Source organism: Phoenix dactylifera, chromosome 3 (genome assembly GCF_051530095.1).
Source record: "Phoenix dactylifera cultivar Ajwa chromosome 3, Ajwa_hap1_PhDact_Kaust_v1.1, whole genome shotgun sequence".
Classification (NCBI taxonomy): Eukaryota; Viridiplantae; Streptophyta; class Magnoliopsida; order Arecales; family Arecaceae; genus Phoenix; species Phoenix dactylifera.
The window spans coordinates 44,876,405-44,904,351 of NC_143192.1; the positions used below are offsets into that span (position 1 = coordinate 44,876,405).

Genomic DNA, 27,947 nt, shown 5'->3' on the forward strand with positions numbered 1-27,947 from the left:
TGGTATCTACTTTCTCTGGACTTGAAGGACCAGCGTTTCGAATGCTACAACTCCTTGTGGAGTTTCGACGTTGGGGAGGACGCTGTTAGATATGTTGGTATCACTTGTGAAACCTAATATTACTGAGAACCTTCTTTAGCAGGCGTATGTTCTTAAAATTTTGCATTCTTCACATTATTACAGGCTTCTTTTGTGAGATCGTGGCTAAACGACGTTGTCGGATTTCGTATCCCAGAATTAGCATATTCTGAAATTCGACAATGTGCACAACAACGAAATGATAGTGTTGACTGCGGGGCATACATGCTTATGTTTGCAGAGGGACTTACCCGAGGCAGCACGAGACCATTAAAGGAAGAATTGAAGGATCCATCTTTATACAGGAGCTGGGCTGCAGGGAGTATTCTATTGCATTCCGGGAGCGTTGCCAGCGTTAGGTTTAGGTCAATGTACCCTGGGAAGACTTGTATAGAGAAATCGTAGACTACGTGTTGTATCACATGAATGCAAATTAGTTGTAAAACTTGATTGTAAATGTGTTATAAAGGATGTTTGTCCAACTGTAATTTTCTTGTTCTCTGTAATAAAATATTTTCAGACATAATATCATTATTCCGTGCAAAGTCCTCATGTATTGGCAATTTTTCCAACTCCCTGTCATGCTCATCGCTTAAACGAAAAGTCTACGGTGACTTATTAAACTGAGCCACCTAAAAATTGATTTATACAGTACGAGTTTATCGTAACAATATCATCCTGCACAAAAGTAATAATGATATGCATCAACTTTGGTGGTTTCATAAAGCGTGTCGGAGTTCGAGAAACTGTCGCCTACCATTCATGTGGTTGAATCCTAAATTCAGAGGTCGACACTGGCACACCACGAGTCGAGTCTGGCACAGCATCCTAAATTCAGAGGTCGACATTTGTTCGCGACGAGTCAAGCTAACTCACCAGCCACTCTTAAGGGATGCAAACCTGAATGTCCGGAGGTCGACTCTGGCACACCAGCCACTCTCTGTGTTGGCTCTGTGCCACTTAAGGGGTCGACTTGCCATTCACTGGAGTCGACTCCCTTAGACTGGAGTCGACCCCAGCACACCAGGCACTCTTAAGGGTCGACTCCCTTATGTCCAGAGGTCGACTCCAGTCTGCCTGAGGTCGACACTTAGGCTCTGGCTGTTTTTGGGTGCTCTCTGTCTTGCCTCTGTGCCACTTAAGGGGTCGACTCGCCATTCACTGGAGTCGACTCCCTTAGACTGGAGTCGACCCCAGCACACCAGGCACTCTTAAGGGTCGACTCCCTTATGTCCAGAGGTCGACTCCAGTCTGCCTGAGGTCGACACTTAGGCTCTGGCTAACTTTGGGTGCTCTCTGTCTTGCCTCTGTGCCACTTAAGGGGTCGACTCGCCATTCACTGGAGTCGACTCCCTTAGACTGGAGTCGACCCCAGCACACCAGGCACTCTTAAGGGTCGACTCCCTTATGTCCAGAGGTCGACTCCAGTCTGCCTGAGGTCGACACTTAGGCTCTGGCTAACTTTGGGTGCTCTCTGTCTTGTCTCTGTGCCACTTAAGGGGTCGACTCGCCATTCACTGGGGTCGACTCCCTTAATCTAGTTAACATTTATTTCTTTCTCCTTTTTTAGCAATCTTCTGGATGTTACGAATACACAATTACCATAGAATCAAAATATCATTATACAAGCCATGTTGGTCAAAAATAGAACATTTCATTGCAATTGTTGACATTACATAAATATATTACAATGAGTCTCCTCGAGACCTATTAAACTCTTGCAGACAAAATAACCTTAGTTTCTACGAAAAGAAGAAATCATGGGGCAGTGAAACTCGAAGAAGCTCTTGGCAGTCTCCCCATTACAAGACCCAGAACTTCTGAAACTTTCTGCAGAATGGCTGCAACTTCAGAGTTGGACTGGAGATAGGACTTGTTCAGGTCAGCTAAAGTCTGATTGATCTTATGAAGTGATTGTAGAAGTTTGTCGCATACATCCTGTGCATTTTCATTCAGATTCTCCATGTCCTTTTTGACAGATTGTTGAAGCTTTTTGGTCTCCTCTTCTATGTCCACAAATCTCTGGTACTGTCCTTGAAGAAGACATCGAAGACTGACCATTTCCGCCCTCATTTCAGCGACCAATTCACACACGGTTGCATTGGAAGGTACCAAGTCTGTACAAGCAACATCTCTAGAATTTCTTAGCTCTTGCACGATATCATCCCTTAGTGCTCTGAACTGCTCAGCACTAAGTCTAACTTCAGTGGGCTGCTGAGTTTGGGCAATTGGTTCTTCAGTGGGAGGATGAAATGATTCTTCATTTTCGACAGGTCGCTGCTCTTCTCTATGGCACGCACTGCTCTTCCCTTCATCTTTTCTTATCCACTGACCATCTTTCTTACGAAAACCCATTCGATGTAGCGACCGGTCATTGTAAGTATCCCAATGACCAAGAGTTGTAGATGGTTCCCCTTCAGTATTTACACCGAACTCCTCGAAGACTAAGGTTAAGAGCATTCCATATGGCAAGGATGCCCTAGCTCTAGAGGCAGACTCTACCATGTGTCTAATAATCAGGTGAGGTAAACTAAGGGGGCTACCGTTCAGAATGTGGAAGATAACAAGAATATCTCTTTCGGACACAAAATCAAACCTACCTGTTTTCGAAAAGAGGATTCGGCTAACAATATGATGTAATAGTCGATTTTCCACACTAAGTCGGTTGGCCGAAATTTGCTCAAGTGGACTAACATTTTCTGTGCCAAGAAGATATTGAATGCCCAACACTCTATTTTCTAAAAAATCTTCGGTTGAACCAGAGGTTGGGATGTTCACAAGACTCCCTAGGGTTTTCGGGTTTAGCAGAATTGGGGTTTCCTTTACCACACTTTCAATGGTAGCAATTCCGGTTTTGAGATTGGCATAGAAATGGCGAACAAGGTTCGGGTACGTCGGAATGTCAAGGGAACATAGGGTTTCCCAACCCATGGCTTTCAGCTTCAGACCTATGGTAAAACCCTGGGCTTCTAAGAAGTCGAAATCTATTTTCCTACCGAGAGAAACACGACGAGTCACCAAAGGTACTTGCCTAGGAGGAGATGGAGCATGCGGACGAGGAGGAGGAACGTCGTTTCTTGCCTTGGACCTTCGCTCGGTTGCTTCCGGAACATTACTTCTCTTCTTTGAAGGCCGCACGACCTGCTTCCTCGGCATGGCGACGGATGGATGATAGATAGAGAGGAGGGAAGTAAGGAATTGGACGAACGAAGAGACGCAAGGAGCACGGGAAGGGAACTTAGGTCGACTCCACGAAAATAGAAGGGAAGAGGGAGTCGATTGACCTCAGGTTTTATTTCCTTATTGGAGTTACGGGTCGACCTCAGGCAAGAAGATATCGACTCCTACGAAATGGAGTCGACTCCATCTTGATGAGAGGTCGACTCGTAGCTTGGCTGCGTACACAGGCGCTATTTGGAATACTCTGAGAGAGTTATGGGGTCGACTCCAAATATCAGTCGGGTCGACTCAATCGTAATAACTGTGTTCCCAGAGAAGCTAACTGTGTTCCCAGACAAGCTAACTGTGTTCCCAGACAGCATGCTAACTGTGTTCCTAGACAACCTAAGTGTGTTCCCAGAAACAAGCTAACTGTGTTCCCAGAGAAGCTAACTGTGTTCCCAGACAACCTAACTGTGTTCCCAGAAACAAGCTAACTGTGTTCCCAGGCAAGCTAACTGTGTTCCAGAACCAAGCTAACTGTGTTCCCAGACAAGCTAACTGTGTTCCCAGACACTCCATAACTGTGTTCCCAGAGAAGCTAACTGTGTTCCCAGACAAGCTAACTGTGTTCCCAGAACCAAGCTAACTGTGTTCCCAGAGAAGCTAACTGTGTTTCCAGACAAGCTAACTGTGTTCCCAGACAAGCTAACTGTGTTCCCAGAAACAAGCTAACTGTACAAGCTAACTGTGTTCCCAGAGAAGCTAACTGTGTTCCCAGAGAAGCTAACTGTGTTCCCAGACAGCAAGCTAACTGTGTTCCCAGAGAAGCTAACTGTGTTCCCAGACAAGCTAACTGTGTTCCCAGACACTCCATAACTGTGTTCCCAGAGAAGCTAACTGTGTTCCCAGACAAGCTAACTGTGTTCCCAGAACCAAGCTAACTGTGTTCCCAGACAAGCTAACTGTGTTCCCAGGCAAGCTAACTGTGTTCCCAGAACCAAGCTAACTGTGTTCCCAGAGAAGCTAACTGTGTTCCCAGAGAAGCTAACTGTGTTCCCAGACAGCAAGCTAACTGTGTTCCCAGACAAGCTAACTGTGTTCCCAGACAAGCTAACTGTGTTCTCAGAGTTTTGAGTCGACCTCACCGAGTTTTGAGTCGACCTCCGTGCAGTGGGAGTCGACTCCGGTGAAAGACGAGTCGACTCCTTAGGTGGCACGGAGCAAAGACATACATGCTAACTGTGTTCCCAGAGAAGCTAACTGTGTTCCCAGAAACAAGCTAACTGTGTTCCCAGAGAAGCTAACTGTGTTCCCAGAGAAGCTAACTGTGTTCCCAGACAGAATGCTAACTGTGTTCCCAGACAAGCTAACTGTGTTCCCAGACAAGCTAACTGTGTTCCCAGAAACAAGCTAACTGTACAAGCTAACTGTGTTCCCAGAGAAGCTAACTGTGTTTCCAGAGAAGCTAACTGTGTTCCCAGACAGCAAGCTAACTGTGTTCTTAGAGAAGCTAACTGTGTTCCCAGACAAGCTAACTGTGTTCCCAGACACTCCATAACTGTGTTTCCAGAGAAGCTAACTGTGTTTCCAGACAAGCTAACTGTGTTCCCAGAACCAAGCTAACTGTGTTTCCAGACAAGCTAACTGTGTTCCCAGACACTCCATAACTGTGTTCCCAGAGAAGCTAACTGTGTTCCCAGACAAGCTAACTGTGTTTCCAGAACCAAGCTAACTGTGTTCCCAGAGAAGCTAACTGTGTTCCCAGACAAGCTAACTGTGTTCCCAGACAAGCTAACTGTGTTCCCAGAAACAAGCTAACTGTACAAGCTAACTGTGTTCCCAGAGAAGCTAACTGTGTTCCCAGAGAAGCTAACTGTGTTCCCAGACAGCAAGCTAACTGTGTTCCCAGAGAAGCTAACTGTGTTCCCAGACAAGCTAACTGTGTTCCCAGACACTCCGTAACTGTGTTCCCAGAGAAGCTAACTGTGTTCCCAGACAAGCTAACTGTGTTCCCAGACAAGCTAACTGTGTTTCCAGACAAGCTAACTGTGTTCTCAGAGTTTTGAGTCGACCTCACCGAGTTTTGAGTCGACCTCCGTGCAGTGGGAGTTGACTCCGGTGAAAGACGAGCCGACTCCTTAGGTGGCACGGAGCAAAGACATACATGCTAACTGTGTTCCCAGAGAAGCTAACTGTGTTCCCAGAAACAAGCTAACTGTGTTCCCAGAGAAGCTAACTGTGTTCCCAGACAAGCTAACTGTGTTTCCAGACAGAATGCTAACTGTGTTCCCAGAGAAGCTAACTGTGTTCCCAGACAAGCTAACTGTGTTTCCAGAAACAAGCTAACTGTACAAGCTAACTGTGTTCCCAGAGAAGCTAACTGTGTTCCCAGACAGCAAGCTAACTGTGTTCCCAGAGAAGCTAACTGTGTTCCTAGACAAGCTAACTGTGTTCCCAGACACTCCATAACTGTGTTCCCAGAGAAGCTAACTGTGTTCCCAGACAAGCTAACTGTGTTCCCAGAACCAAGCTAACTGTGTTCCCAGACAAGCTAACTGTGTTCCCAGGCAAGCTAACTGTGTTCCCAGAACCAAGCTAACTGTGTTCCCAGAGAAGCTAACTGTGTTCCCAGACAGCAAGCTAACTGTGTTCCCAGACAAGCTAACTGTGTTCCCAGACAAGCTAACTGTGTTCTCAGAGTTTTGAGTCGACCTCACCGAGTTTTGAGTCGACCTCCGTGCAGTGGGAGTCGACTCCGGTGAAAGACGAGTCGACTCCTTAGGTGGCACGGAGCAAAGACATACATGCTAACTGTGTTCCCAGAGAAGCTAACTGTGTTCCCAGAAACAAGCTAACTGTGTTCCCAAAGAAGCTAACTGTGTTCCCAGACAAGCTAACTGTGTTCCCAGACAGAATGCTAACTGTGTTCCCAGAGAAGCTAACTGTGTTCCCAGACAAGCTAACTGTGTTCCCAGAAACAAGCTAACTGTACAAGCTAACTGTGTTCCCAGAGAAGCTAACTGTGTTCCCAGAGAAGCTAACTGTGTTCCCAGACAGCAAGCTAACTGTGTTCCCAGAGAAGCTAACTGTGTTCCCAGACAAGCTAACTGTGTTCCCAGACACTCCATAACTGTGTTCCCAGAGAAGCTAACTGTGTTCCCAGACAAGCTAACTGTGTTCCCAGAACCAAGCTAACTGTGTTCCCAGACACTCCATAACTGTGTTCCCAGAGAAGCTAACTGTGTTCCCAGACAAGCTAACTGTGTTCCCAGAACCAAGCTAACTGTGTTCCCAGAGAAGCTAACTGTGTTCCCAGACAAGCTAACTGTGTTCCCAGACAAGCTAACTGTGTTCCCAGAAACAAGCTAACTGTACAAGCTAACTGTGTTCCCAGAGAAGCTAACTGTGTTCCCAGAGAAGCTAACTGTGTTCCCAGACAGCAAGCTAACTGTGTTCCCAGAGAAGCTAACTGTGTTCCCAGACAAGCTAACTGTGTTCCCAGACACTCCATAACTGTGTTCTCAGAGAAGCTAACTGTGTTCCCAGAGAAGCTAACTGTGTTCCCAGACAAGCTAACTGTGTTCCCAGACAAGCTAACTGTGTTCTCAGAGTTTTGAGTCGACCTCACCGAGTTTTGAGTCGACCTCCGTGCAGTGGGAGTCGACTCCGGTGAAAGACGAGTCGACTCCTTAGGTGGCACGGAGCAAAGACATACATGCTAACTGTGTTCCCAGAGAAGCTAACTGTGTTCCCAGAAACAAGCTAACTGTGTTCCCAGAGAAGCTAACTGTGTTCCCAGACAAGCTAACTGTGTTCCCAGACAGAATGCTAACTGTGTTCCCAGAGAAGCTAACTGTGTTCCCAGACAAGCTAACTGTGTTCCCAGAAACAAGCTAACTGTACAAGCTAACTGTGTTCCCAGAGAAGCTAACTGTGTTCCCAGAGAAGCTAACTGTGTTCCCAGACAGCAAGCTAACTGTGTTCCCAGACAAGCTAACTGTGTTCCCAGACAAGCTAACTGTGTTCTCAGAGTTTTGAGTCGACCTCACCGAGTTTTGAGTCGACCTCCGTGCAGTGGGAGTCGACTCCGGTGAAAGACGAGTCGACTCCTTAGGTGGCACGGAGCAAAGACATACATGCTACCTGTGTTCCCAGAGAAGCTAACTGTGTTCCCAGAAACAAGCTAACTGTGTTCCCAGAGAAGCTAACTGTGTTCCCAGACAAGCTAACTGTGTTTCCAGACAGAATGCTAACTATGTTCCCAGAGAAGCTAACTGTGTTCCCAGACAAGCTAACTGTGTTCCCAGAAACAAGCTAACTGTGTTCCCAGAGAAGCTAACTGTGTTCCCAGAGAAGCTAACTGTGTTCCCAGACAGCAAGCTAACTGTGTTCCCAGAGAAGCTAACTGTGTTCCCAGACAGCAAGCTAACTGTGTTCCCAGAGAAGCTAACTGTGTTCCCAGACAAGCTAACTGTGTTCCCAGACACTCCATAACTGTGTTCCCAGAGAAGCTAACTGTGTTCCCAGACAAGCTAACTGTGTTCCCAGAACCAAGCTAACTGTGTTCCCAGGCAAGCTAACTGTGTTCCCAGAACTAAGCTAACTGTGTTCCCAGAGAAGCTAACTGTGTTCCCAGACAAGCTAACTGTGTTCCCAGACACTCCATAACTGTGTTCCCAGAGAAGCTAACTGTGTTCCCAGACAAGCTAATTGTGTTCCCAGAACCAAGCTAACTGTGTTCCCAGAGAAGCTAACTGTGTTCCCAGACAAGCTAACTGTGTTCCCAGAACCAAGCTAACTGTGTTCCCAGAGAAGCTAACTGTGTTCCCAGACAAGCTAACTGTATTCCCAGACACTCCATAACTGTGTTCCCAGAGAAGCTAACTGTGTTTCCAGACAAGCTAACTGTGTTCCCAGAACCAAGCTAACTGTGTTCCCAGAGAAGTTAACTGTGTTCCCAGACAAGCTAACTGTGTTTCCAGACAAGCTAACTGTGTTCTCAGAGTTTTGAGTCGACCTCACCGAGTTTTGAGTCCACCTCCGTGCAGTGGGAGTCGACTCCGGTGAAAGACGAGTCGACTCCTTAGGTGGCACAGAGCAAAGACAGAGAGCAGCCGAAATAAGGGAAGCCTAAGTGTCGACCTCACCGAGTTTTGAGTCGACCTCCTTGCAGTGGGAGTCGACTCCGGTGACGGACGAGTCGACTCCTTAGGTGGCACAGAGCAAAGACAGAGAGCAGCCGAAATAAGCGAGGCATAAGTGTCGACCTCACCGAGTTTTGAGTCGACCTCCTTGCAGTGGGAGTCGACTCCGGTGACGGACGACTCGACTCCTTAGCTGGCACAGAGCAAAGACAGAGAGCAGCCGAATTAAGGGAAGCCTAAGTGTCGACCTCACCGAGTTTTGAGTCGACCTCCTTGCAGTGGGAGTCGACTCCGGTGAAAAGCGAGTCGACTCCTTAGCTGGCACAGAGCAAAGACAGAGAGCAGCCAAAATAAGCGAAGCCTAAGTGTCGACCTCACGGAGTTCTGAGTCAACCCCAGGGCAGTTCGAGTCGACCCCAGTGAAAGGCGAGTCGCCCCGTTAAGTGGGACAGAACAAAGACAGAGAGTGGACCTTAGCTCAGCCAAGCCTAAGAGTCGACCTCTTTTCCTACCGAGTCGACATCGGGACAGATCGAGTCGACTCCAATATTTTCGGAGTCGACTCGTTAAGAGTCTCAGATTAGGCAAAGTCGAAGGGAAGCCGGGAAACGGGATTTTAGGTGTCAATATAAATTTTTCCACGCCATATTCAACTATTGTAATTGTCAGAGCTGACGTCGAATGCTATGCCAACCGTTGATTAACTGTGTATCATTACATGTTTGTAACAATTTTTTAACTGCATTCCGGTTTGAAGTAACTGAATTAAAATCTAACAAAAAATCAACATATACAATTCAGTTTGCACTTCATTAACATCAATACAAGAGTTTTGTTCTTAATATGCTGTGACTAACATGAAAATACATTGCAGGTATCTCGATACATTCTTCATAATGTCCATATTCTTTACTTGATGACCTCATTACAAGTCCTTCTATTGTGCCCAACCTTCCCGCATCGTCCACATCTCATTTCACGTACTGACTCCACTTGCGAAGATCTTCTCTTCTTTTTAGGCCTGCCAGGACGTGTCTTTCTTATAGGGGGTAGAATGCGAATCTCTTCAGAGGCACTTTGGGGTTTCTCCATGTCAGGAATTGGACTGATTGCTTCGGCATATGTTACTCTATACAATTCAGCTTGGAAGCAATTGTCGGTGAATTGGTATAGTGATCTGCCGTCCTTCTCGATGCATGCACAAGCATGCTTACATGGCATGCGGAAGATTCGCCACTCGCCACAAGAGCAGCTACACATATGCAGGTCAACTTTGCATGAGTAGTTGGTATCCTTTACATCATATATCATTATGTTGGACGTAAATACAGCTAATCTCCGACCATCTTCCGCATTTTTTTGTAACACTTTCTCCGCATCAGGACAAAGTTGAGATTGAATGCTATATCCTCGATTACGCCGTTGATGCATCATCTGCATTATTTGGATCCTTATATGGTCAACCATCTGAGGCACAGGGAGATGACGAGCCTCCAGGACCCAACTATTAAAAGACTCTGCCACATTCGATGTCATGATGCCCCAGCGTGGACCTGGAAATACAGCATTCGCCCAATGCTCCGGCTTTGCATGTAGGAGAAAGGTGGTAGCACCAGGGGCTTCTGATGTAAGCTTTGCAATTAGCTTTCGGAATACAGTAAGCCTTGGTGTATAGGCAGCAGCATTTAGTAAATTAATGAGGCTCTTTCTCTCAGCTGCACGATAATGGACAAGGACCTGCATTGATAATTAAAATCAAATATACCACATGCTACATTACTTAGATACTTTGTAGTTTAAATTATTCATAATATGACGATGCAAACCTGATTCTTGAAGTTTTCTTTCACATGACGTATACAATATGAGTGGTAAGAATCAGGAAAGTACTTCGGCACGGATTTAATAATGCCCTGATGTCTATCCGTCATAAATGTGAACTGTTGACCACTATACTCAGTACAACTATGAATAGCTTCTTTCAGAAACCGGCAAAACCATTCCCAATTTTCATCACATTCTATATCTACAACACCATAAGCTATAGGAAACATATCATCATTTCCATCTTTGGAAGTGGCTCCAAGCAATACACCTCCATCCTTATGCTTTATAAATGTGCCATCCATAAAAATCAGAGGACGACATCCTTTTATGAAACCCATTAGTGAAGCATGAAAACAAATGAATAGACGTCTGAATCGACCATCAATTGTTTCGTACTCTGCAATGCTGCCGGGGTTGGTCTGACGAATGGCATCGCAATACCAGCGAATCCGTTCATAAGATAGCCGGCTGTTACCATAAAGATCCATCATGGCCACCTCCTTACCATGCCAAGCTTGATGATACGGCAATTCAACACCATATTGTCGTCGAATATCCTTTACAATATCACTCGGCTTATATAACGGCATATCTTGAAGTTGATCTTTAACAATTTTGGAAACCCAACGTTTTGAAGCCTTTGGATGAGACCGCACTTGCAATCCTCCTCCACATGTGTGGTTACAGTGCATTTTTTTAATTGCAAACTTTTCACCATTCCCAAGGCGAGAAGCATGAATACGCCATTCGCAACCTTCATAAACACATTCTACAGTAACTCGATCACGATCGTTCTTCACGAAGACAAAATCCCTGCAAATTGCAATGCAATAGTTGCGAATGGTGTCACGTAGAGTTTCCACATTCATGAACTCCTGACCAACACCCTCTATACTATTTTTCCAATCATCCAACGAATTTTTTTGACTTGCTTCCTCTTCAATTGCGGCTCTTGTTTCTTCAACAACTTGACCAAAATTACTTGAGCTACCCTTCGAAAAATTTTTCCCTCTCGAACTGATTTCAGCACAATGCGATGAGCCACTGTTCATACAATAGGATAAACATTATTTTAGCAAACTTACTAAAATCCGTTGCACAAAACAATATTTAAAAAAGGGAATACCTCTCAATTACCACAGCAGCACCTTCGATCAAGGTTGGAGAATGAGTAACAACCATCTCGATCACCTTGGCATTTAAGTTGACGTGTATTTCATGCATGTTACGAACATCCTTATCGCTCATGAGCGTAACAAGCATTTTAGACTTGTTTGGAATATAAAACTTAACTTCTATCATTGTAGAAGATAAATGTCTCCACCTTTCAACTATTTCCTTAAAAATTTGATCAAGAATTGTGTCTTTTGAGATGGAAATAATCACAGCTTCACTACCATAAGAACAAATGGCCATAAAAACAGAGCTACCAGTGTCTTCCGAAGCCATGACAATGGAAAAAAGAGGAGGCAATGAACAGATAATTCCGAATTGCAAACAGACTTAGGAATATAGTGGAGCAGAGTCTCACTACACAGAGAAAGAGGGACTATCAGCGTTCTCTCAAACAGGGAACCGGTAAAGAGTAAGATGTAGTCTCAACGTTTTTAGGTCAACACAAAGGCTCGACATGCTCTCTCCCTATCCATCTAGCATCCATCCTAATGGGTGCTTGTCTCTTCCCAGACCAAACAATCTCCATTGGCAAAGACAAAACAGAGAAGAACGGAGACAAAACGCATACCCTGTTGCGGCCTATTTTTACACCTTTTTCCCGTCTCAAAATCTTCCTCGAAAGCCATCTTCGGTAAACACCTTCCGTGGGATCACCAGGGGCATCCACGCTTAAGGGCTGCAAGTCGGATTTTTACTTCGGAGCATCTTCGGTAGACAAAAACAGAGTGTTTCCGGTTCCAAAACAGAACGCGGTACCTATTTTTTTCCCGCTTCCGGTAGCCTGGGGGGTACTTAAGTAACCTGGGGGCACTTTGGGTACTATATTTTAAAGCAAACAGTAACTTAGGGACCGGGAATTAAAGATCCATGAAGCGGTGGACCGGAAGTTTGTTTTTGGGTCAACCGGGACCTCTTGTTCCAGCGGGGTCTTTTGAGGGACGGGAAAGTAATTTCCCGATTTTTTTTGCGTTCTGACTTGGATTTGTCTCGCCAGCCGCATGACCTCTCGGGATGGTTGCAAAACTTTCCCACTTGTTTGTCTTGAACGGACGCCAAGGCTGACGGAGTCACTGTTTTGAATGATGCTGCAATTGCTCAGTATCGTTGCCGCTTACCAAGCGGACGCAAGTTCTGGTCAAAGAAAATTCCAGGGCAGGGAGAAATTGCTGTCCTTCCACTCGCGTTCGGTGCCACCAAGAGGCCTCTCCGAGGCACGGTAATCCTTACGGCGAGGTGCAATATAGTTGATTTATTTTGAGATTTTCGGATGAGCGACGGTTTCTAATCCACCGTTTTGGATTTCCGTTCTTCCGTGGGGGCCTCCACGACTATGAGTATGAGGGGAAATGGTTGGAAGAAGGAAATGAAAATGACGCTGATGAGACCGCAAATTTACTGGTCCCACGCCTTTTGGACTCGTAAAGCACGTTTGGTTCGCGGAAGAAGAGGGGAAAAAAAAAACAGTGTGGTGAACGAAAAATTAAAACGATGCTACTTATTTGATTGAAATTTTTAAAGAAAAGGGGCGAAAAAATTATATTTTCATAAAAATATGATTCCGACGTTTTATGAAAGTATTTCGCATAAGAAATATAGAAAAGTTACTTTCTTGTGATTCGAGAATCGAAATATTTTTAATTTTTTTTAAAAAGACCCTTCAGCTATCCTTATTTGATCCAAAGCATTAAAGACTTAATTTTTATTAAAGGTATAATAGAAATTACACATAACTTTCCTAAGAAAGTAGATGGTCAACCAAACATAAGTACTCTAAAAATTTGTCATTTTCCTAAGGTCAACCAAATATGCCAAAAGTACTTCTCCGGCATCCTCTTCCTAAGAATCTGCTTTCCAGAAATCATATTTTCTATGGGAAAAAATGCTTTCCGCGAACCAAACGAGCCCGTAATTTATTTGTTAAGGTTGTTCTAGCTACCGAGATGACGACATTTAAAATTCTATCTACTTATGTGATTCCTGGTATCAACGCCCCGCCCATTTGGGATACTGGGATTTGAATTTGGATCACAGTCGAGCTTTATTTTGAGCTTCTCCTCCATCCCAGTGGAGATCTAACTTTGAATAGGACTCGAAGTATTTTCTTAATTTTTCTCTTCGAATGCCATCGACACCGTTGTTGCTGTCATTCGTTGCCAAAAATAAGGACCCGGCCCCCTTGTGCTACTCCTCTCTTCCTTTTTTGAGACATTTTAAAATATCGCTTCTGCTTGGTGATTGTCAAAATTTAACCGAAAAGGGCAACGCTCTATTTTTCTCTATTTTTGGAAATCGACCCTTTTTAATTCCGATTTCGGCGGCCTCTGTCGCTGACGCTTGCCTCCGGAGGCTTTTTTTGATCCCTGAAATGGCTGGAAGCCGTGGCCGGAGCTCCAGCCACTGGGATGTGTTGGATCCAAAGTATGGGTGGGCGGAACCCCTGTTTTGATTCATTTTGTCAACACCGGCCCCTAGTTGCCACCAGTCGCCTGTTGTTCGATCGTAGGTCCCTGATCTCGGGCACCAACTGCAACCACCTTCTTTCTTCCTCTTTCTTGGTTAGAGAGAGAAGCTTACTTTATCTCTCTTGCTCTCTCTCTTTACCACTCTTTCTCTCTCTGTATGTTTTAGTGGACCAGTGGTGGGTTCAGAATTGTTTGGTAGATTTGAGCTGACCTTTGGAGGGGTAGCATTGCGGGACCAGAGGTCCCAAGTTGGTATTGCAAACCTTGGGTCCCAAGCCAATATGATGAGATTATCTATTGGTAAACTTCAATATTAACCATAGTTAATGTGATTAATCTGAGGATGTGATTTGACCATGTAGGGGGGTGCCCGTTTGCCGTTTGGGCAGGCAGATGTTGAGTAGACCACTTTGCCCTCGAATCATAGATCGAGAAATGGATCAGTGTGCGTTGTACTTGATTCTAAGATTGATAGAGGTAAGAAGTCCTGTACACAATTACTTTTATGGATAATATATATTTTGTAACATCTATCGATGATTTTGGGATTTGCATCATTTTTTGTTTGATTTCTTAATGATTTCTGATATATATATTTTGTTAATATATAAATATATCAAATATCGATAATTATGGCTGCTTGGATTATGGTTTTGGTTGTTGGGATATGATGTTAATTATTTTAGAATTTGGACATGAAATATAATATAAGATTATAATTTTTTGGTATGGATGAAATTGAATAATTTGATTGATAAACAAAAGGATTTGGACTAAATATGTTATGGATTGACTGTTATAGGCCAAATCGTGACATATTGGTTTGCCACTGTGGGTTGAAGCGTAATTACTTTGGATTGCCACTGTGGGCTGAAGCGCAGTTATCTTAGTTTTCCGTCGCGGGCCAAAGCGCGGATATTCTAGTTTGCCACTACAGGCCGAAGTTCAGTTATCTTGGATTGCCACTGCGAGCTGAAGCGTGGATGTTTTGGTTTGCCAAGTCTTTGGTTGAAGCAATGCCATGAATAGTCCAAATCAGAGAGATAATGATTGATCGAAAATCTAGATAAAAATGGAAGATTAAAAATATAAAACCACCATATGATAATATCTTACACATTTTCTAGAAAACATTATATGTTTGATAACTTACATTATGGATGTATATTTTATCGAGCTATGTTGGATAATCAGTATGAGATTTTATGATTTTTGCTTGTATTTTGATATAGTTTATAGTTAATCTTATTTTTTATTTACCATATTTATATCGGTGTGAGTGTGTGAAATTTTTACTGGGTTGTAAAGCTCACAAACCTCTTTTTTTTTTCTTTTATCGCAGGATGCATGGTTTCATATACGTTGGCATGGAGTTCGAGCATCAGAGTCATGTGTTAGTTAGTTTAGTTTTTGATATCGATAAATATTTGAAGATCTTATAATTGAACTAGTTGGATTATTTGAATATGATGGATTTATTTATTTTGATTATTCGGTTATTTACTATTGATTTTTTGGATACTTGCTCATCTTAGGCCTTGCATGATCTTTAAGGCATCACTCTACGGCTCATGCAACCGTGTCATTTGGCCGACTTGGGTGATGGGTTCGGGGCATGATAGAAGTAGTATTAGAGCATAGGTTTATTATTACTAGGGACTGTGACATAAATTAGAGTGCAGAGTGAAAGTTTAGTGGGTTACGTCATTTTGAATTTAGTCAAAAATATTAACTCTAAAAGTTATACAATGGAATACTTGATTTGATTTCTTAGTTAAGGAGACTTGATTTGAGCATCTTCAAATCCTTTGGTATGTTAAGTTTCGAGGATGAAACTCTTTTAAGAGGGTGGAGAATGTGAGACCTAGTATTAGGGCCCGATCCATTTGACAATCCAAGTTGAATTTGGCCCAAGAAGAAAAGAATGATGCATGTGATGGGGAAAGAGGACTCCCGAAGGGAGTCTTCTTCCTCCCAAGTTTGATGGACGGAATCTGACTCGGAGTTGGATTCCGATTGCGGTTGAGCTCTATTTAGAGCTCCTCCAATCCTTCTATCCATCCCCTGGAGATCCAATGCTGATGGAGGTCATCATCAGAGTATTTTCTTAGTTTTTCTCTCCGAATACCGGTCGCCACCGATGTCGTTACCGCTACCATTTGTTGCTGAAAACCAGGTAAAGACCCGGCCTCCCTTGAGCTACTCCTCTCTTCTTCCTTCTATACCATTTGAAACATTGATTTCGGCTAGTGATCGTCAAAATTTGGCCAAAAAGGGCAACACCTTGTTTTCCTCTATTTTTGAAAATCGACCCCATTTTATTGCAATTTTAGCTGCCTCCGTTACCGATACTTGTCGCCGAAGGCTTTTCTGATCCTCTGCAATGGCTGGAAGCTGTGGCCAGAGCTCCGGCCAGCAGGATGCATTGGATCCATAGTTTAGGTGGTCAAAACGCCTATTTTGATATGATTTGTCTCTGCCAGTTGCCTGTAGTCCAGCCATGGGTCTCTGACCTTGGGCACCAACCACAGCCTCCTTTCTTACTCTTCCTTGGTTGCAAAGAGAGAAGCTTGCTTTCTCTCTCTTTCTCTCTCTACTTGTTCTCTCTGTACATGTTTTAGTGGACAGTGGTGGGTCTAGAATTGTCTGGTAGATTTGGGCTGACCCTTGGAGGGGTCTCAGGCAGCATTGTGGGAGTAGGGCCCCAAGTTGATATTACAAACCTTGGGTCCCAAGCCAATATGATGTGATCATTTATTAGTAATACTTTAATATTAACCACAGTTAATGCCATTAATCTAAGGATGAGAATTGAACATGTAGGAGGAAGACCATTTGGGCAGGCAGGTGTTGAGTAGACCAGTTTACCCGCGAGTTGTAGATTGATTTAAGAGGATCACCATACTCGATGTGGATCATTATGACCACTACGATTATGTAGGGGTTTTGGAGCCGGGTCATGACTATTCGTTATGGGGAGCAGGCCCAGAGGGCTGGGCCCGAGGAGGGCGGAGATGCTCTTTTCTATAGTACGAGATAGCGAGGTACTTGCCTCTGGTGTCGAGTCACACCCGATGGCTGATAGGCGACGGGCGGAGCATCGATGTGGCCAGGGACCCATGGGTCGATGGCCTTCCTCTGCGGCTTTGGCCGACTACGGTAAGTGTCGAGGCTGGGGAGGGTCTACATGTCTGTGATCTCATGACCCCTGGGGCGGCCGGCTAGGATGAGACTTGGTTGGCCCGTTTCTTCGGGGAGCATCTGGCGGAGCGGGTCAGCTCCTCTCTTTACCATAGAGTGGCAGACCAGATGTACGAGTGTGGGGTTCCTTGACCAGATCCAGGGTCATGATGGGCGATCTCTCCCGCATCCTTAGGCAGGAGTACGAGCCTGGCCCGAATTGTGCTTAGATCTAGCGATTGGGGCTCCACCCGAAGATCGCGTTGTTCCTCTGGAAGGTGGTCTGGGACCATCTTCCTACGAGAGCTGTACTTGGTGGTCAAGGTGTGAGGATCCCATTAGAGTGTGGGGTTTGTGGTGTGGTCGAGATGGTGGACAATGCCCTGTTTCGGTGCACATGGGCCAGGAATACTTGGCGTCTAGCTGGGGTCCCACAGGTGGCATGGCGCTGTAGGGACTTATTCTTACAGGCCATGCATCAGAGCTCGGAGTCCCCGGTGTTTCGTCAGGAGGCTGTTCGAGCGAGTTGCACTGCCTACCAGATCTGGCTGGCTAGGAATACTCGCACTTTCGGCGAACGACGTATGTCGCCGCGATTTGTGGTCGAGAGTGCCCGCGTGCAGGTGGCAGAACTATGTTACACCATCCTTGTTGGAGGGACCTTGATAGCTCGGGACATCTGGGGTTTCCACTCTGCTTCGGTAGTATCTTGTACGGTGTTTTTCACCTGGGAGCCCCCACCCCCGAGTTTTCTCAAGGTCAACTTTGATGGGTCTGTCGTGGATGGTGGCACGAGGGGAGGCGCGGGTTTTGTTATTCGGGACCTGTCTGCCAGGATTGTGGCTGCCGGTGGCAGTCAGTTATTTGACACTTCGGTTCTGAGTGCGGAGCTGAGAGTAGCCTGGGCAGGCCTTCGCCATGCCCGGTGCATCTTATTGGCTAGGTCCATCATCCTGAAGGGTGATTCAGCCACCGTCATCCGGGAGGGTCCAAGGGGTGGCGGTAGTGATCATCCCTTGCTCCGTGATATTTGGGCTATGGCGAGGGATGGATGGGCCTTTCAGGCCAAACATATTTACCATGAAGGCAATGGGGTGCTGCGGATTGGGTGGCTGCGTATGTAGCTTGTCACTCTGGAGGCACCTTGTGGACTGGTGATGGGGAGTTGCCCATGGCGCTCCGAGGTATCCTATTTTTTGACTTTATTGGGTGTATTCGTTCCCGTCAGGTATGATCCACCCGCTTTAGCACAAAAAAAAGAAGAAAAAAAAAGAGAATAAGGGTGAGCTAAATGTCTAGGAAGCAACTAAAAATCATGGCTAAGAAAAAACTTTTAGCAAACTATTAATGCTTAAGACATGCATTCCAAAGGGCGATTTATAAGTTGATTTCCAAAACCAACATATTAATTATATAAATATTTCTAATAAACAAAAAACCACTTTCTAAATCAGTATTCAACATTCCAAAAGGATTTAGCTTGCCAAATAAATCAAGAAAAGAAGGAATGGGAAAATGAGAGAGAGGTGAGAGAAGGAAGGAGGGAGTGCTCAGGTTCGAAATGCGCGGGCATCGATTAAATGCGGGGACTGGATGCCTCCCGCCTCGTTTGCCCGGTGAAGTCGTTATTTGGTCTGTGTTATTTAGGTGGTGCTGGTGTGACGTACTCACACGGGGATAGGGCTGCCACGTTGATGGGACTCTCCCACGGATGGAGAGGATATGAGTAAAAAAATAAACTTTTACTAATCAGATCATTGAACTTTTGAATCCGTTCAATTCAGGCTCTATCTATGAATTATGTTTGCCTGCCATGACGGAATTGTCACGTGATGTTACATGACCAGCTTATATAGCAGAAGAGGATGGTGCCTCATGTGAAATTCATAGTTAGGGCCTGAATTAAATGAATTTAAAAATTTGACGGTTTGACTGTACTAAATTAAAATTCAGGAGAAAATTAAAAACTCTCCGAATAGTTTAGAATTTTTTGTGCGATTATTCCTCCAAAAAAATCCTCGCTCAAACTTTCTTTTATTCTTAGTTTCCAATGATAATAAAACAACAAATAGTTCATTTCTTAAAAAAAAGAAAAAAGATCTTGTTGTTATTGACCTGTTAAACCCGTCATTAGCCATACCAAAAACAAACAAAACAAAATTAAGGACAAGTAAAACCCCCTTCTCCCCGGCAAAATTTCTACTTTCCCAAGCAAGGGTGAACTCTAGTCAACTGCAGCAAGCAACGTGTTGATTACGCACGGCTACCCTCCTCGCCCTCCCTTTCAGAACGCTTCTTGATTCTCTAGCCCACAGTCACCCCTCGTTCCACATGCTCTTCTTCCGCGCCCTTTCTCCAAATTCCAATGTTAAATATAAAATTGCGAGTCCTTATCTCTTCTAGAGACAATAATAGTGCCCTCCTATGTGCATGGATTCAGCTGATTGGCCGGCTCAAACGAAGGGGCCGAGCCGTGATTTCAGTGGCAATCATAGCAGCCCCTCCCACATTTGAAATTTGAATATCTAAATTGATGGAAGCTCGCCTGTGGGACCCACGCAAAGGAACAAGATATCGTGGTCTTTGGAGGCAACGTAGACAGGCACCGACGCCTTGGTTTGGCCGGGTTAGAAGGACACGACATTTCTACGAGGTCAAAGACCTTAACCTTAGGGGCCGTGTTCTGGAAATGTGGTAACGGGAGAGTGGGACCCTCCTTGAGATAGAACCATAGAAAATTAAAGTAATGTTCCACTTCTACCGTGACATGGCTTGCGACACTCCTTATACCATCCTATTTTGGAAATAAACATCGCGCTTGACTGGTGGCTAGCTTCTATCTACTAACTACTTCTACCATCGGATATTTAAGAATCCTGCTGCCTCCCAATCCGTTTCGTCCTCAGCTCCGGAGTCCCCTTTTTTTTTAAAATTTTTGAAGGGATAGGTGGGATTGGAAAGAACTTTTAACCGCAAAATTTTATTAATAGTAAGGAAAGAACGAGTCCAAGAAGTTTAGTGTTAGAATGGCGGTGGTTGGAACCCCCCGAGTCCTATGCGGTGGTTGGAGATTGGTGAACACGGGGGAAGACAACTGGATTTCTGCGAGGTTTTCATTGGGCCATTCTTAGAAACCATGTGAGCATCCGCGTATCCCCAACCCTATAAAGTAACAAAAATTATATGGGACGAGCATTAGAGAAAAAAATATAAAATATTATTATTTTTTTCTAGTGCTCACCTCTAAAAAAAAAATCTAAAAATTAAAGATTTTTTTTTTTTATGAATGTGCATCCTTTTTTTTTCTTGTTTTTATAACGTGTTTTTACTGGTATATATTACATAGCCAGATGATACATAGCAAACAAGTTAATCATCTACTAAGTTAATACATGCCTCTAGATAAATCGGTGCATAGTTTTTAGAATATGGTATTTTTTAGTACACAGTATGCAACCAGGTGATGCATACTTAGCAAATTAGTCATCTAGTAACCTGAGACACATCCTTAAACAAATTAATATATAGTTTTGGGAACATCATATTCATCAGTATGCAATATGTGGTCATGTGATACATATTCATCGACTTTCTGATATATACTACAAGCCTCTTTGATATATATCCAGCAATAATCGGATACAATATACCTTAAGTAAATTGATATACAGTTTTCAGAACATACTTTTTATCGATACACACTATATAGTCGGATGATACACATCAAACAAATTAATCATAAAGCATGCCAATACACAGTTTTCGAAATATGATTTTTATAAATACCATTACACAATACATAATTTTCTAGCTTTGTTTAATTGGCTAAGTCTGTATGACTTTCCCGTATACTATATACTGATGAACATTATATTATAGACCGACGACTCTATTAGTAACACGAATTTTGATTTTTAGGTTTCTTCTTTAATATAGATGCTAAAAAAAAATGGCAAAATAGAAAACTCATTTTATATTTTTTTTCTTTGATGCCTGCCCCATGTGATATTTGCTTCTTGCAATATACTCAACATGGGTCCTAGAGCAAATCCAGTATCTCTAAATTATAATGCCCAAAGTTCGTAAGCAATTCAAGACATCACAATTCGCAGATGCCGTCGGATCCACTCCAGGGCCCACATGGTCATGATACGTGCTTCCAAAGATACCAGCGGCAACGGTGCCAATATTTTTTTCTAACCTGGAGATTTGGATACTTTGTCTGTGTCATTATAACGTAGCTTTGCAAACTCTTCGGGGTCACATGGGAGGGGTGGGGATGGGTGCGTCCCAATTCATCCCACCAGGGCAGTACACAATAGTTCTTCGTACGGTGGGTGCGAGTACAGGAAGATTCCACCCACGTCCCCAGACGCAACCCAACTCAGGAAGAATTTTTATTTTATTTTATTTTTTGGTACGATAACAGTTTATACTCCACTAACATGAACCAGCAGAATTAAAAGAGGAAAAATGATAGGATGGTGGAGTGCCCCTCGTATATTTAGAAGATTTCTTCGAAATGCTGGGCACTAAAAAAGGTGATCCAATCAGTGGATCTATTCATCTTCTGATATACATATACGGTATGAAAGGTGCTACAATTTTTCACCATCTAAAGAATGTCGCAGAGCAGAAAGTTCGCATCCTCTTCCGTTCTTCATCCTGTATCTACTCGATCACCGTAGTTGAATCTCTTTCGAAAAAGATACACTCAGCTTCCTTGAGCTCCGCCTCTTTGTTCGTCCTCCAATAGCAATCAGCCTAATATTATGACTTCTGATCACAAAGCCCATGCCTGATCTGTTTCTGTCACCGGAAGTGCTACTGTCAAAATTCATTTTGAGATGGAGGCTCCTAAAAAATAAAGACAATCCTAAACGCTGTAAGCGTAGACTCATGAAGATTTCAAGGCTAGAGCCAGCCATCTAAATACCAAAAGCTTTGCTCGATCCCATATCACTTATACGGGATACCAAAATCAAAATAATAATAATAATAATAATAATAATAATAATAATAATAATAATAATAATAATAATAATAATAAAGAAGAAAACAACGGGAGAAAAGAAAAGAAAAGAAAAGAAAGAAAGAAAAGCACGAGGGGAGCACCATCACCACACCGTACTTATGTTTCAGCCATTATCTATCATTACCGTTGTTGAGGAAAGGCATACCTCCCTAAAAATGTCGCTGTTAACTAATGATTAAAGCTACTAGTGGTGTAAGCCATTCAGATTCGGGTCATATGCCTGCATGATTAAGATTCAAACATGAGACATGGATGCAAGCCAGCGAAGATGCAGGTAGCGTAAAATTCGAATCTGAACACCAATAATTAATTATGGGTGTGCTACAAATTATTATCTTTATCGCAGCAGGATAATATTTTCTTATGCTTCTTTTTTAAAAGATCTTTCATTCAACATCAGCCATTTGTGCGTACTACCAGGATTATAGTTAATTTAAGCTAGATACGGTGTGACAGATTATAAAAGTTATGCTTTGTTGCCATTTTCACACCTAGTTTAGCCAATAGTCTAAGCAATTTCGTAATCTTTGCTTATACAATATTGAGAAAAGCCAATATACACTTCAATTTCCATGGAAACTAACTACTACAGCCAACTGGCTCCATTGCTATGACTCCACTTGAGAGCCAACTGATAGGATGGAAGCCTACCCACTTTCCATAGCATAAAGCAGTGCTGGCTTACCAACAAAAATGTTGACCCACAAAGTTTCTTATCTGACATGTATCTTTTTTATTGCATCTCGATCTCATGTGTTTGAAAAAAAGGAGAAATCGGAGGTCACACACATCAGCCGCCACGTTACTTGAATATTTCTTCACAACCAACCCATCATGACTGTTGCAAGCAAGTGCCACTAGGCACATGATGCCACGTTCCAAATAGGAAGATGGGAGAGGCATCTCTACCCACTACTTAGCTGGCTACCAAAATATGGCATACTAATTAAGGAGCACATCTTTTAACATTTTTATCTGGTAGTAGTTCGGCTTGTAGGTGATAAGTTTTGATTTATTGAGATACAAGTAAAACCTTATGTAACGTGCAGATAAAATCTAATATAAAACAATGCACGACCAAACCCAACAAGGAATTGGGTTTTACACACACAGTAATCCGATGATTATTTTCTAAGGGCTCGTTTGGTTCGCGGAAAAAATGAGGGGGAAAAATGTGGTCAATGAAAAAATAATGAGATGTCTCTTGTTTGGTTGGAGTTTTCGAATGGGAGAAATGAGAGAGTTGTATTTTCATGGAAATATGATTTCCATATTTTATGGAAAAGTCTTTTCCATGAGCCAAAAATCACTCCATTTTTATTTTTTTAAAAAAAAACCCTTCAGCATTAAAGAGGCATTAAAGATCTAATTTTTATTAAGTATATAATAAAAATTAGACATAACTTTGTCAAAAAAGTGGATGGTCAACCAAACGTAAGCACTCTGAAAATCTGTCACTTTTCAATGATTAACTAAACAGGCCAAAAGTACTTTTCTAGGCGTGCTCTTTCTAGAAATCTACTTCTCAAGAATCATATTCTTAGGAGAAAAAATGATTTCCGCAAACTAAATGAGCCCTAATGAACAAAATTAGTTACCGAGTATCAAGTGTATTGCATGGTTTCCCATGAGAGACGAATGGATAAAGCGTTCAAGGGGATAAATCATGCGACGAGCATGGGTTTTGGAGAGGGCGAGCGGGATAAGCACAAGAAGTGGGGTGGTGCAAGAGACCCCCCACCCCCACCCCCACCCACATTGCTGCCAACTCCCATTGCGTTTGGTTGGAGGTGGGTTGAAATGGTTTCACCAAATCACAGCAAACAAATATTATCTAAAACTATACTTTTCAAACTGAGCAGTGCCACAGGCTGTACGCATGACGTACATCACGAGAGGATCATATTATAAGGGCAAACTCACGAGCTAGATTACGATCACCAAATTCCAGGATTTCCAGAGAAAGAGCAGAAACCAGAGGAATAAAAAACAAAGCAAATTCCATTTGAAGCAATCTCCTGCAAAACAGCTACAAATAAATATTATCATATATCCTATCCATGCCTATGCCCCCCTATCTCTATGTATATGGATGGATGTATTACAAATGATACCATACCAATACACCATACTACCCCTTCATCTAATCTCTCTCTCTCTCTCTCTCTCTCTCTCTCACTCATTGGCTAAAAAAAGAAAGCAGTCATGTTAGATTACCAATTTTCAGACAAAGGCCCTAAAATCTAATATTACCTCTCTGTCCCTTCCTAAACATCTAGCGAAATAACACGAACAAATGAAAAAGGCTGCACTACCTACAGCCTGATAACTAAAAATAAAAGCAACCAAAAGCTAAAGAACACGGAAAGCTAAGCCGCTATGAATGAAAAAGATCCAAACCGCGACAGACTAAACTCTAAAAGGGGGTCGGTCCAAAATGTACAGCCGAACCGGAGCGAACCGGACGGTCAGAAGGAGGGAACTGGCAGGGCGGTGGCGGCCGGGAGCTCGGCCTCCTTCTTCCGGCGCATCTCAAGGACTTTCCGGTGGCTGTTGGAGTGGACGTTGCTGATGAAGGTAGGACTACACGCCGGCCGGTACTCCGGCAGCAGGCGGCCGGACTTGTACCGGACGCCGCACGCGTTGCACAGAGTTTTCGCCCCCAGCGGCCCCGCCCGCCACTGCGGCGTCTTCTGAACCCCGCAGTGGCTGCACCGCCGCTCGCCACCGCCGGCGGCCGCGGCAGCGGAGGCCGCCTGCGGCGGCTTCGGTTTCCGGCCCCGCTTCTTCGATTTATGCTTCTTGGACGGCGGCACCGGCGAAGGCGGGATATCATCGAGGAGGAAGTTGTACTCGCCGCCCACGGCAGCGGCGGCGGGTTCGTAGATGAGGTAGGATTCGAAGGAGGACGACGAGGACGAGCAGGAAGACGAGGAGGAGGTGGTTGTGGTGGTTGAGGAGGAGTCGGCGAACGGGGGAGGGCCGGAGAGGGACCAGACAGCGCCGGCGGAGCGGGACCGCTTGCTGCGCTTGGCCTTGACCGGGACGAGGGCTTCGGTGGAGAGGGCGCATACGGTGGGGCCCCGGAAAGAGGCCGGGCGGTCCTCGGGTGGAGACTCCGCCTGGGGTTTTGGCAGCGGCGGCGGTGGGAAGGGCAGCGCTACGCCAGAGCACGACGGTGGAAACTCCAAAAGGGAGTCGTCGATGATGAGTGAAACCCATTCCAGCTCTTCCATATCTTGAGCCTGCGAGTCCCCAAAGCCAAACACCGCCCGTTAAAACCCCCCAAACCCCCAGAAACCAAGAAAAAGGATACCTTTCTGAGGCCCCTGTTCTTACCATCAATGACAAAGGGCTTATCGGTAAACTAATCTCCGACGTCGGCGGTGGCTCGAAGGAGAGGGCGGAGGAGGAGGAGGAGGAGGACAAGGAGTTGGAGTTGGAGTTCTCCTCTGCTTTCGCGGACTCCGCTCCTGCGTCCGGCTTCTCCTCTGTATCCTTCTCGGGCTCGGCGAATTCTCCGAGGTCGAGAAGTTCGTCAACCGAGAACCCCTCCCCTAATAAGACGTTACCTCTCTCCACCGTGGCCCAGGCCGGGTCGTCGGCGAGAAGGCCCTGGTGGTCCTGCTGGCCGGAGGCGGCCAACGGTTCCAACCTCAAACTACTCTTCAGTGCCTCCTTCATTCTTCTATCCTTTTCTACCTGCATGCCACCAAAAACACTCAGCAAATATACCCACAAGCAGGAAGAGGAAGAATTTAAAAGAAGAGATGAGAGAGAGAGAGAGAGAGATTCCATCACTTCCTCGAGAACTAAAGAAGAGAATTTTATTTGTCTTATCTTTACCTGAGAGGAGTGGACGTGAGGAGGGAATTGAAGAGGGCAAACAGGGAGAGGAATAGAGGAGGAGGAGGAGGAGGAGGTGGTGGTCGAGGGGTTGAAGGAAAAGAGAGGAAAGGAGGAAGAAGGGATTTGCATTTGGTGGAGCATTGATTGGCTGCGAAAGTCCGTGGGCGTAACAAATGCCCTGCTCCTCCCCAGCCCCTCTCCTATTACTACCCTGCCCTCCATATGGATTACCCATTTCCCACTTACCCTTTCTCTCCCACCTTATTATTATTTTACTTCTAGCTATTGCAGGCTACCATACCTACTATATGAAATGTGATGCACTTGGCCAATGATGAAAGATATATAGACGCATAAAGTGTGAGCGTCGACGAACATGGGAGGTGTGGTTATAAGTTTTCATGTATTTCCAATGTTTCATATCTAGTCTAATGGCGCAGATAATTCTAATTTTGTGTATATTTATGTATTTCATTCGTTTAAAAGGTTGGCGTATACGGTAACGTGACTCGTTCGAGTCTACGGTGATTTGGCCAGCTTGGATTCCCATTCACAATCCCCAAGTTTTGAATTCCAGCCCACCCAAAAAAAAAAAAGTTAATTTTTTTCTCTTTTTAAGTTTCTTTCTTTTGATAAAAAGCACCAACCGAAACGGAGCGCTCTTTACGAAACCACCACCTTTCTGCTTCTCCTACAATAATATTTTCCTATTTTAATTAATTTCGTATTTAGCCTGCCTCTTTCCTATACTACCCTACGTCCATTACGAAAAGCACCGAGGTGCCACTCTTCTTTACTCGAACTGGGGCTGGCCGCTGGCGCGGCATGGGAACCCAGAGGAGTAAGTCCAGCTTTTTGTCGGGAGGCAGCCATCACAGCGGGATATCATTTCATCCTTCTGGTCGTTCCCACTCCGAGACGTACTCTGCACTTCTTCTCAAGCTACAGTAATTTCTCCGCCCTTTTGAGGTCATATTCGTAATCTCGCCCACCATTTGTCATTAACTCAATATTATAAATATTTGAAGTTTTATTTTCCCGTTTACTTCTTCTTGTTCCACGCATTACCGTCGGACTCGGAAATTTCGCCTTCACTCGCCGGCGCGCGTCAATCTTGACTCAGATCCGCGCAAATAATCCTTCACGCAAAATCCCCAAAATGCCCCTGGGTGTCGGAAGGACAAAAGAGTAGATTGGCAAGGGATTCGATCCGTTGGTCAGAAGCGTCGGGGCGTGGTCTGGCCCGGCTCGCCTCGACCAGCCCGCCCGGCCGAGGACGGGACAGACCGGTCATTTGCCTCTTCCTCTATGGGGCAAAAAGGAATATTGGAGTCGCTTGCTTCGAGCCGTTGGGTTTTACCGGGTAAAACGATAAAAACCAACCCAAACGTTGTCGGCCGGCTCGAGTCCCTTTCCGCGGTGGCGGCCGGATTTCCACGTCATTTTGTCCACGCGTCGGCTTCCTATTGGCTACCCGTTGCAGTTCGACCCGCGCCATCTGGGCCACCGGAGATGTATTCGAAATTTAAATAGGGAAAGAGAGAGTCGTTGCACCGCCGGTTAGGCGGTAATCGTTTGGGTGCATTTAATGTGGCACCAAGGTTTGGTAAAATTATATTTTAAGTTTAGTAAGCATATGCCTCTAGATTTTACACCCTTGGACGGTGATCGAATGGCCTTTCTTACTAAGAATCTACTCGTTTCCCAAGGGCAGAACAGTTCCACATCCACCCACTTGTGCACCCATAAGATAACATTGCGGATCCAACGTGGGCCCTAACGTCAGGGAATTGGGTTTTGGAAGAGGTGGGGCCCAGAAGGTGCTCGTCCAAATGAGCACAGTTGTTGCTCGTTGGAGTGGTACATATCCATGGGAGACAAAAATGCTCACTGGTATCTGCCGGTGCCAGTGAGAGAGATTGCAGGCTGAATATTGGAAGTGCTTTTTGGGCATTGGCATCAATACCAGCTTCTGGACACTTTTTTTTTTTTTTTTGCTTTAATAAAGGGGAAGCAGGGAGGAACGGACAAGCC

The 27,947-nt window shown here is 44.6% G+C and overlaps 3 protein-coding genes across 3 annotated transcripts; all 3 read right to left on the minus strand.

Annotated features, from left to right (window-relative positions):
* Positions 1–9,293: 9,293 nt before the first annotated feature.
* LOC149768114 (uncharacterized) lies at positions 9,294–10,127 on the minus strand. Its single transcript, XM_089929946.1, has one exon. It carries the CDS (start codon positions 10,125–10,127, stop codon positions 9,294–9,296), a length of 834 nt encoding a protein of 277 aa, XP_089786072.1.
* Positions 10,101–12,342, minus strand: LOC148714125 (uncharacterized). The gene is made up of 2 exons (XM_088720256.2): positions 11,338–12,342; positions 10,101–11,255 (listed from the first exon to the last, which is right to left on the minus strand). The coding sequence occupies exons 1-2, from the start codon at positions 11,658–11,660 to the stop codon at positions 10,190–10,192; spliced, it is 1,389 nt and encodes a 462-aa protein (XP_088576382.2). The 5' UTR covers positions 11,661–12,342; the 3' UTR covers positions 10,101–10,189.
* An 11,705-nt stretch (positions 12,343–24,047) lies between these two features.
* LOC103708485 (GATA transcription factor 5) lies at positions 24,048–26,182 on the minus strand. Its single transcript, XM_008793426.6, has 3 exons — positions 25,911–26,182; positions 25,404–25,766; positions 24,048–25,309 (listed from the first exon to the last, which is right to left on the minus strand). The coding sequence occupies exons 1-3, from the start codon at positions 26,133–26,135 to the stop codon at positions 24,533–24,535; spliced, it is 1,365 nt and encodes a 454-aa protein (XP_008791648.4). The 5' UTR covers positions 26,136–26,182; the 3' UTR covers positions 24,048–24,532.
* Between the last annotated feature and the right edge of the window lie 1,765 nt (positions 26,183–27,947).

Excerpts from the sequence above, each read along its gene's own strand:
- LOC149768114 (XM_089929946.1), bottom strand. The coding sequence starts at position 10,127 with ATGCAGGTCCTTGTCCATTATCGTGCAGCTGAGAGAAAGAGCCTCATT.
- LOC148714125 (XM_088720256.2), bottom strand. The coding sequence starts at position 11,660 with ATGGCTTCGGAAGACACTGGTAGCTCTGTTTTTATGGCCATTTGTTCT. Across the intron at positions 11,256-11,337 it reads GCTGCTGTGGTAATTGAGAG|TGGCTCATCGCATTGTGCTG; the intron begins GTATTCCCTTTT and ends TTGTATGAACAG.
- LOC103708485 (XM_008793426.6), bottom strand. The coding sequence starts at position 26,135 with ATGGAGGGCAGGGTAGTAATAGGAGAGGGGCTGGGGAGGAGCAGGGCA. Across the intron at positions 25,767-25,910 it reads CTCACGTCCACTCCTCTCAG|GTAGAAAAGGATAGAAGAAT; the intron begins GTAAAGATAAGA and ends GGTGGCATGCAG. Across the intron at positions 25,310-25,403 it reads TAAGCCCTTTGTCATTGATG|GCTCAAGATATGGAAGAGCT; the intron begins GTAAGAACAGGG and ends GGGGACTCGCAG.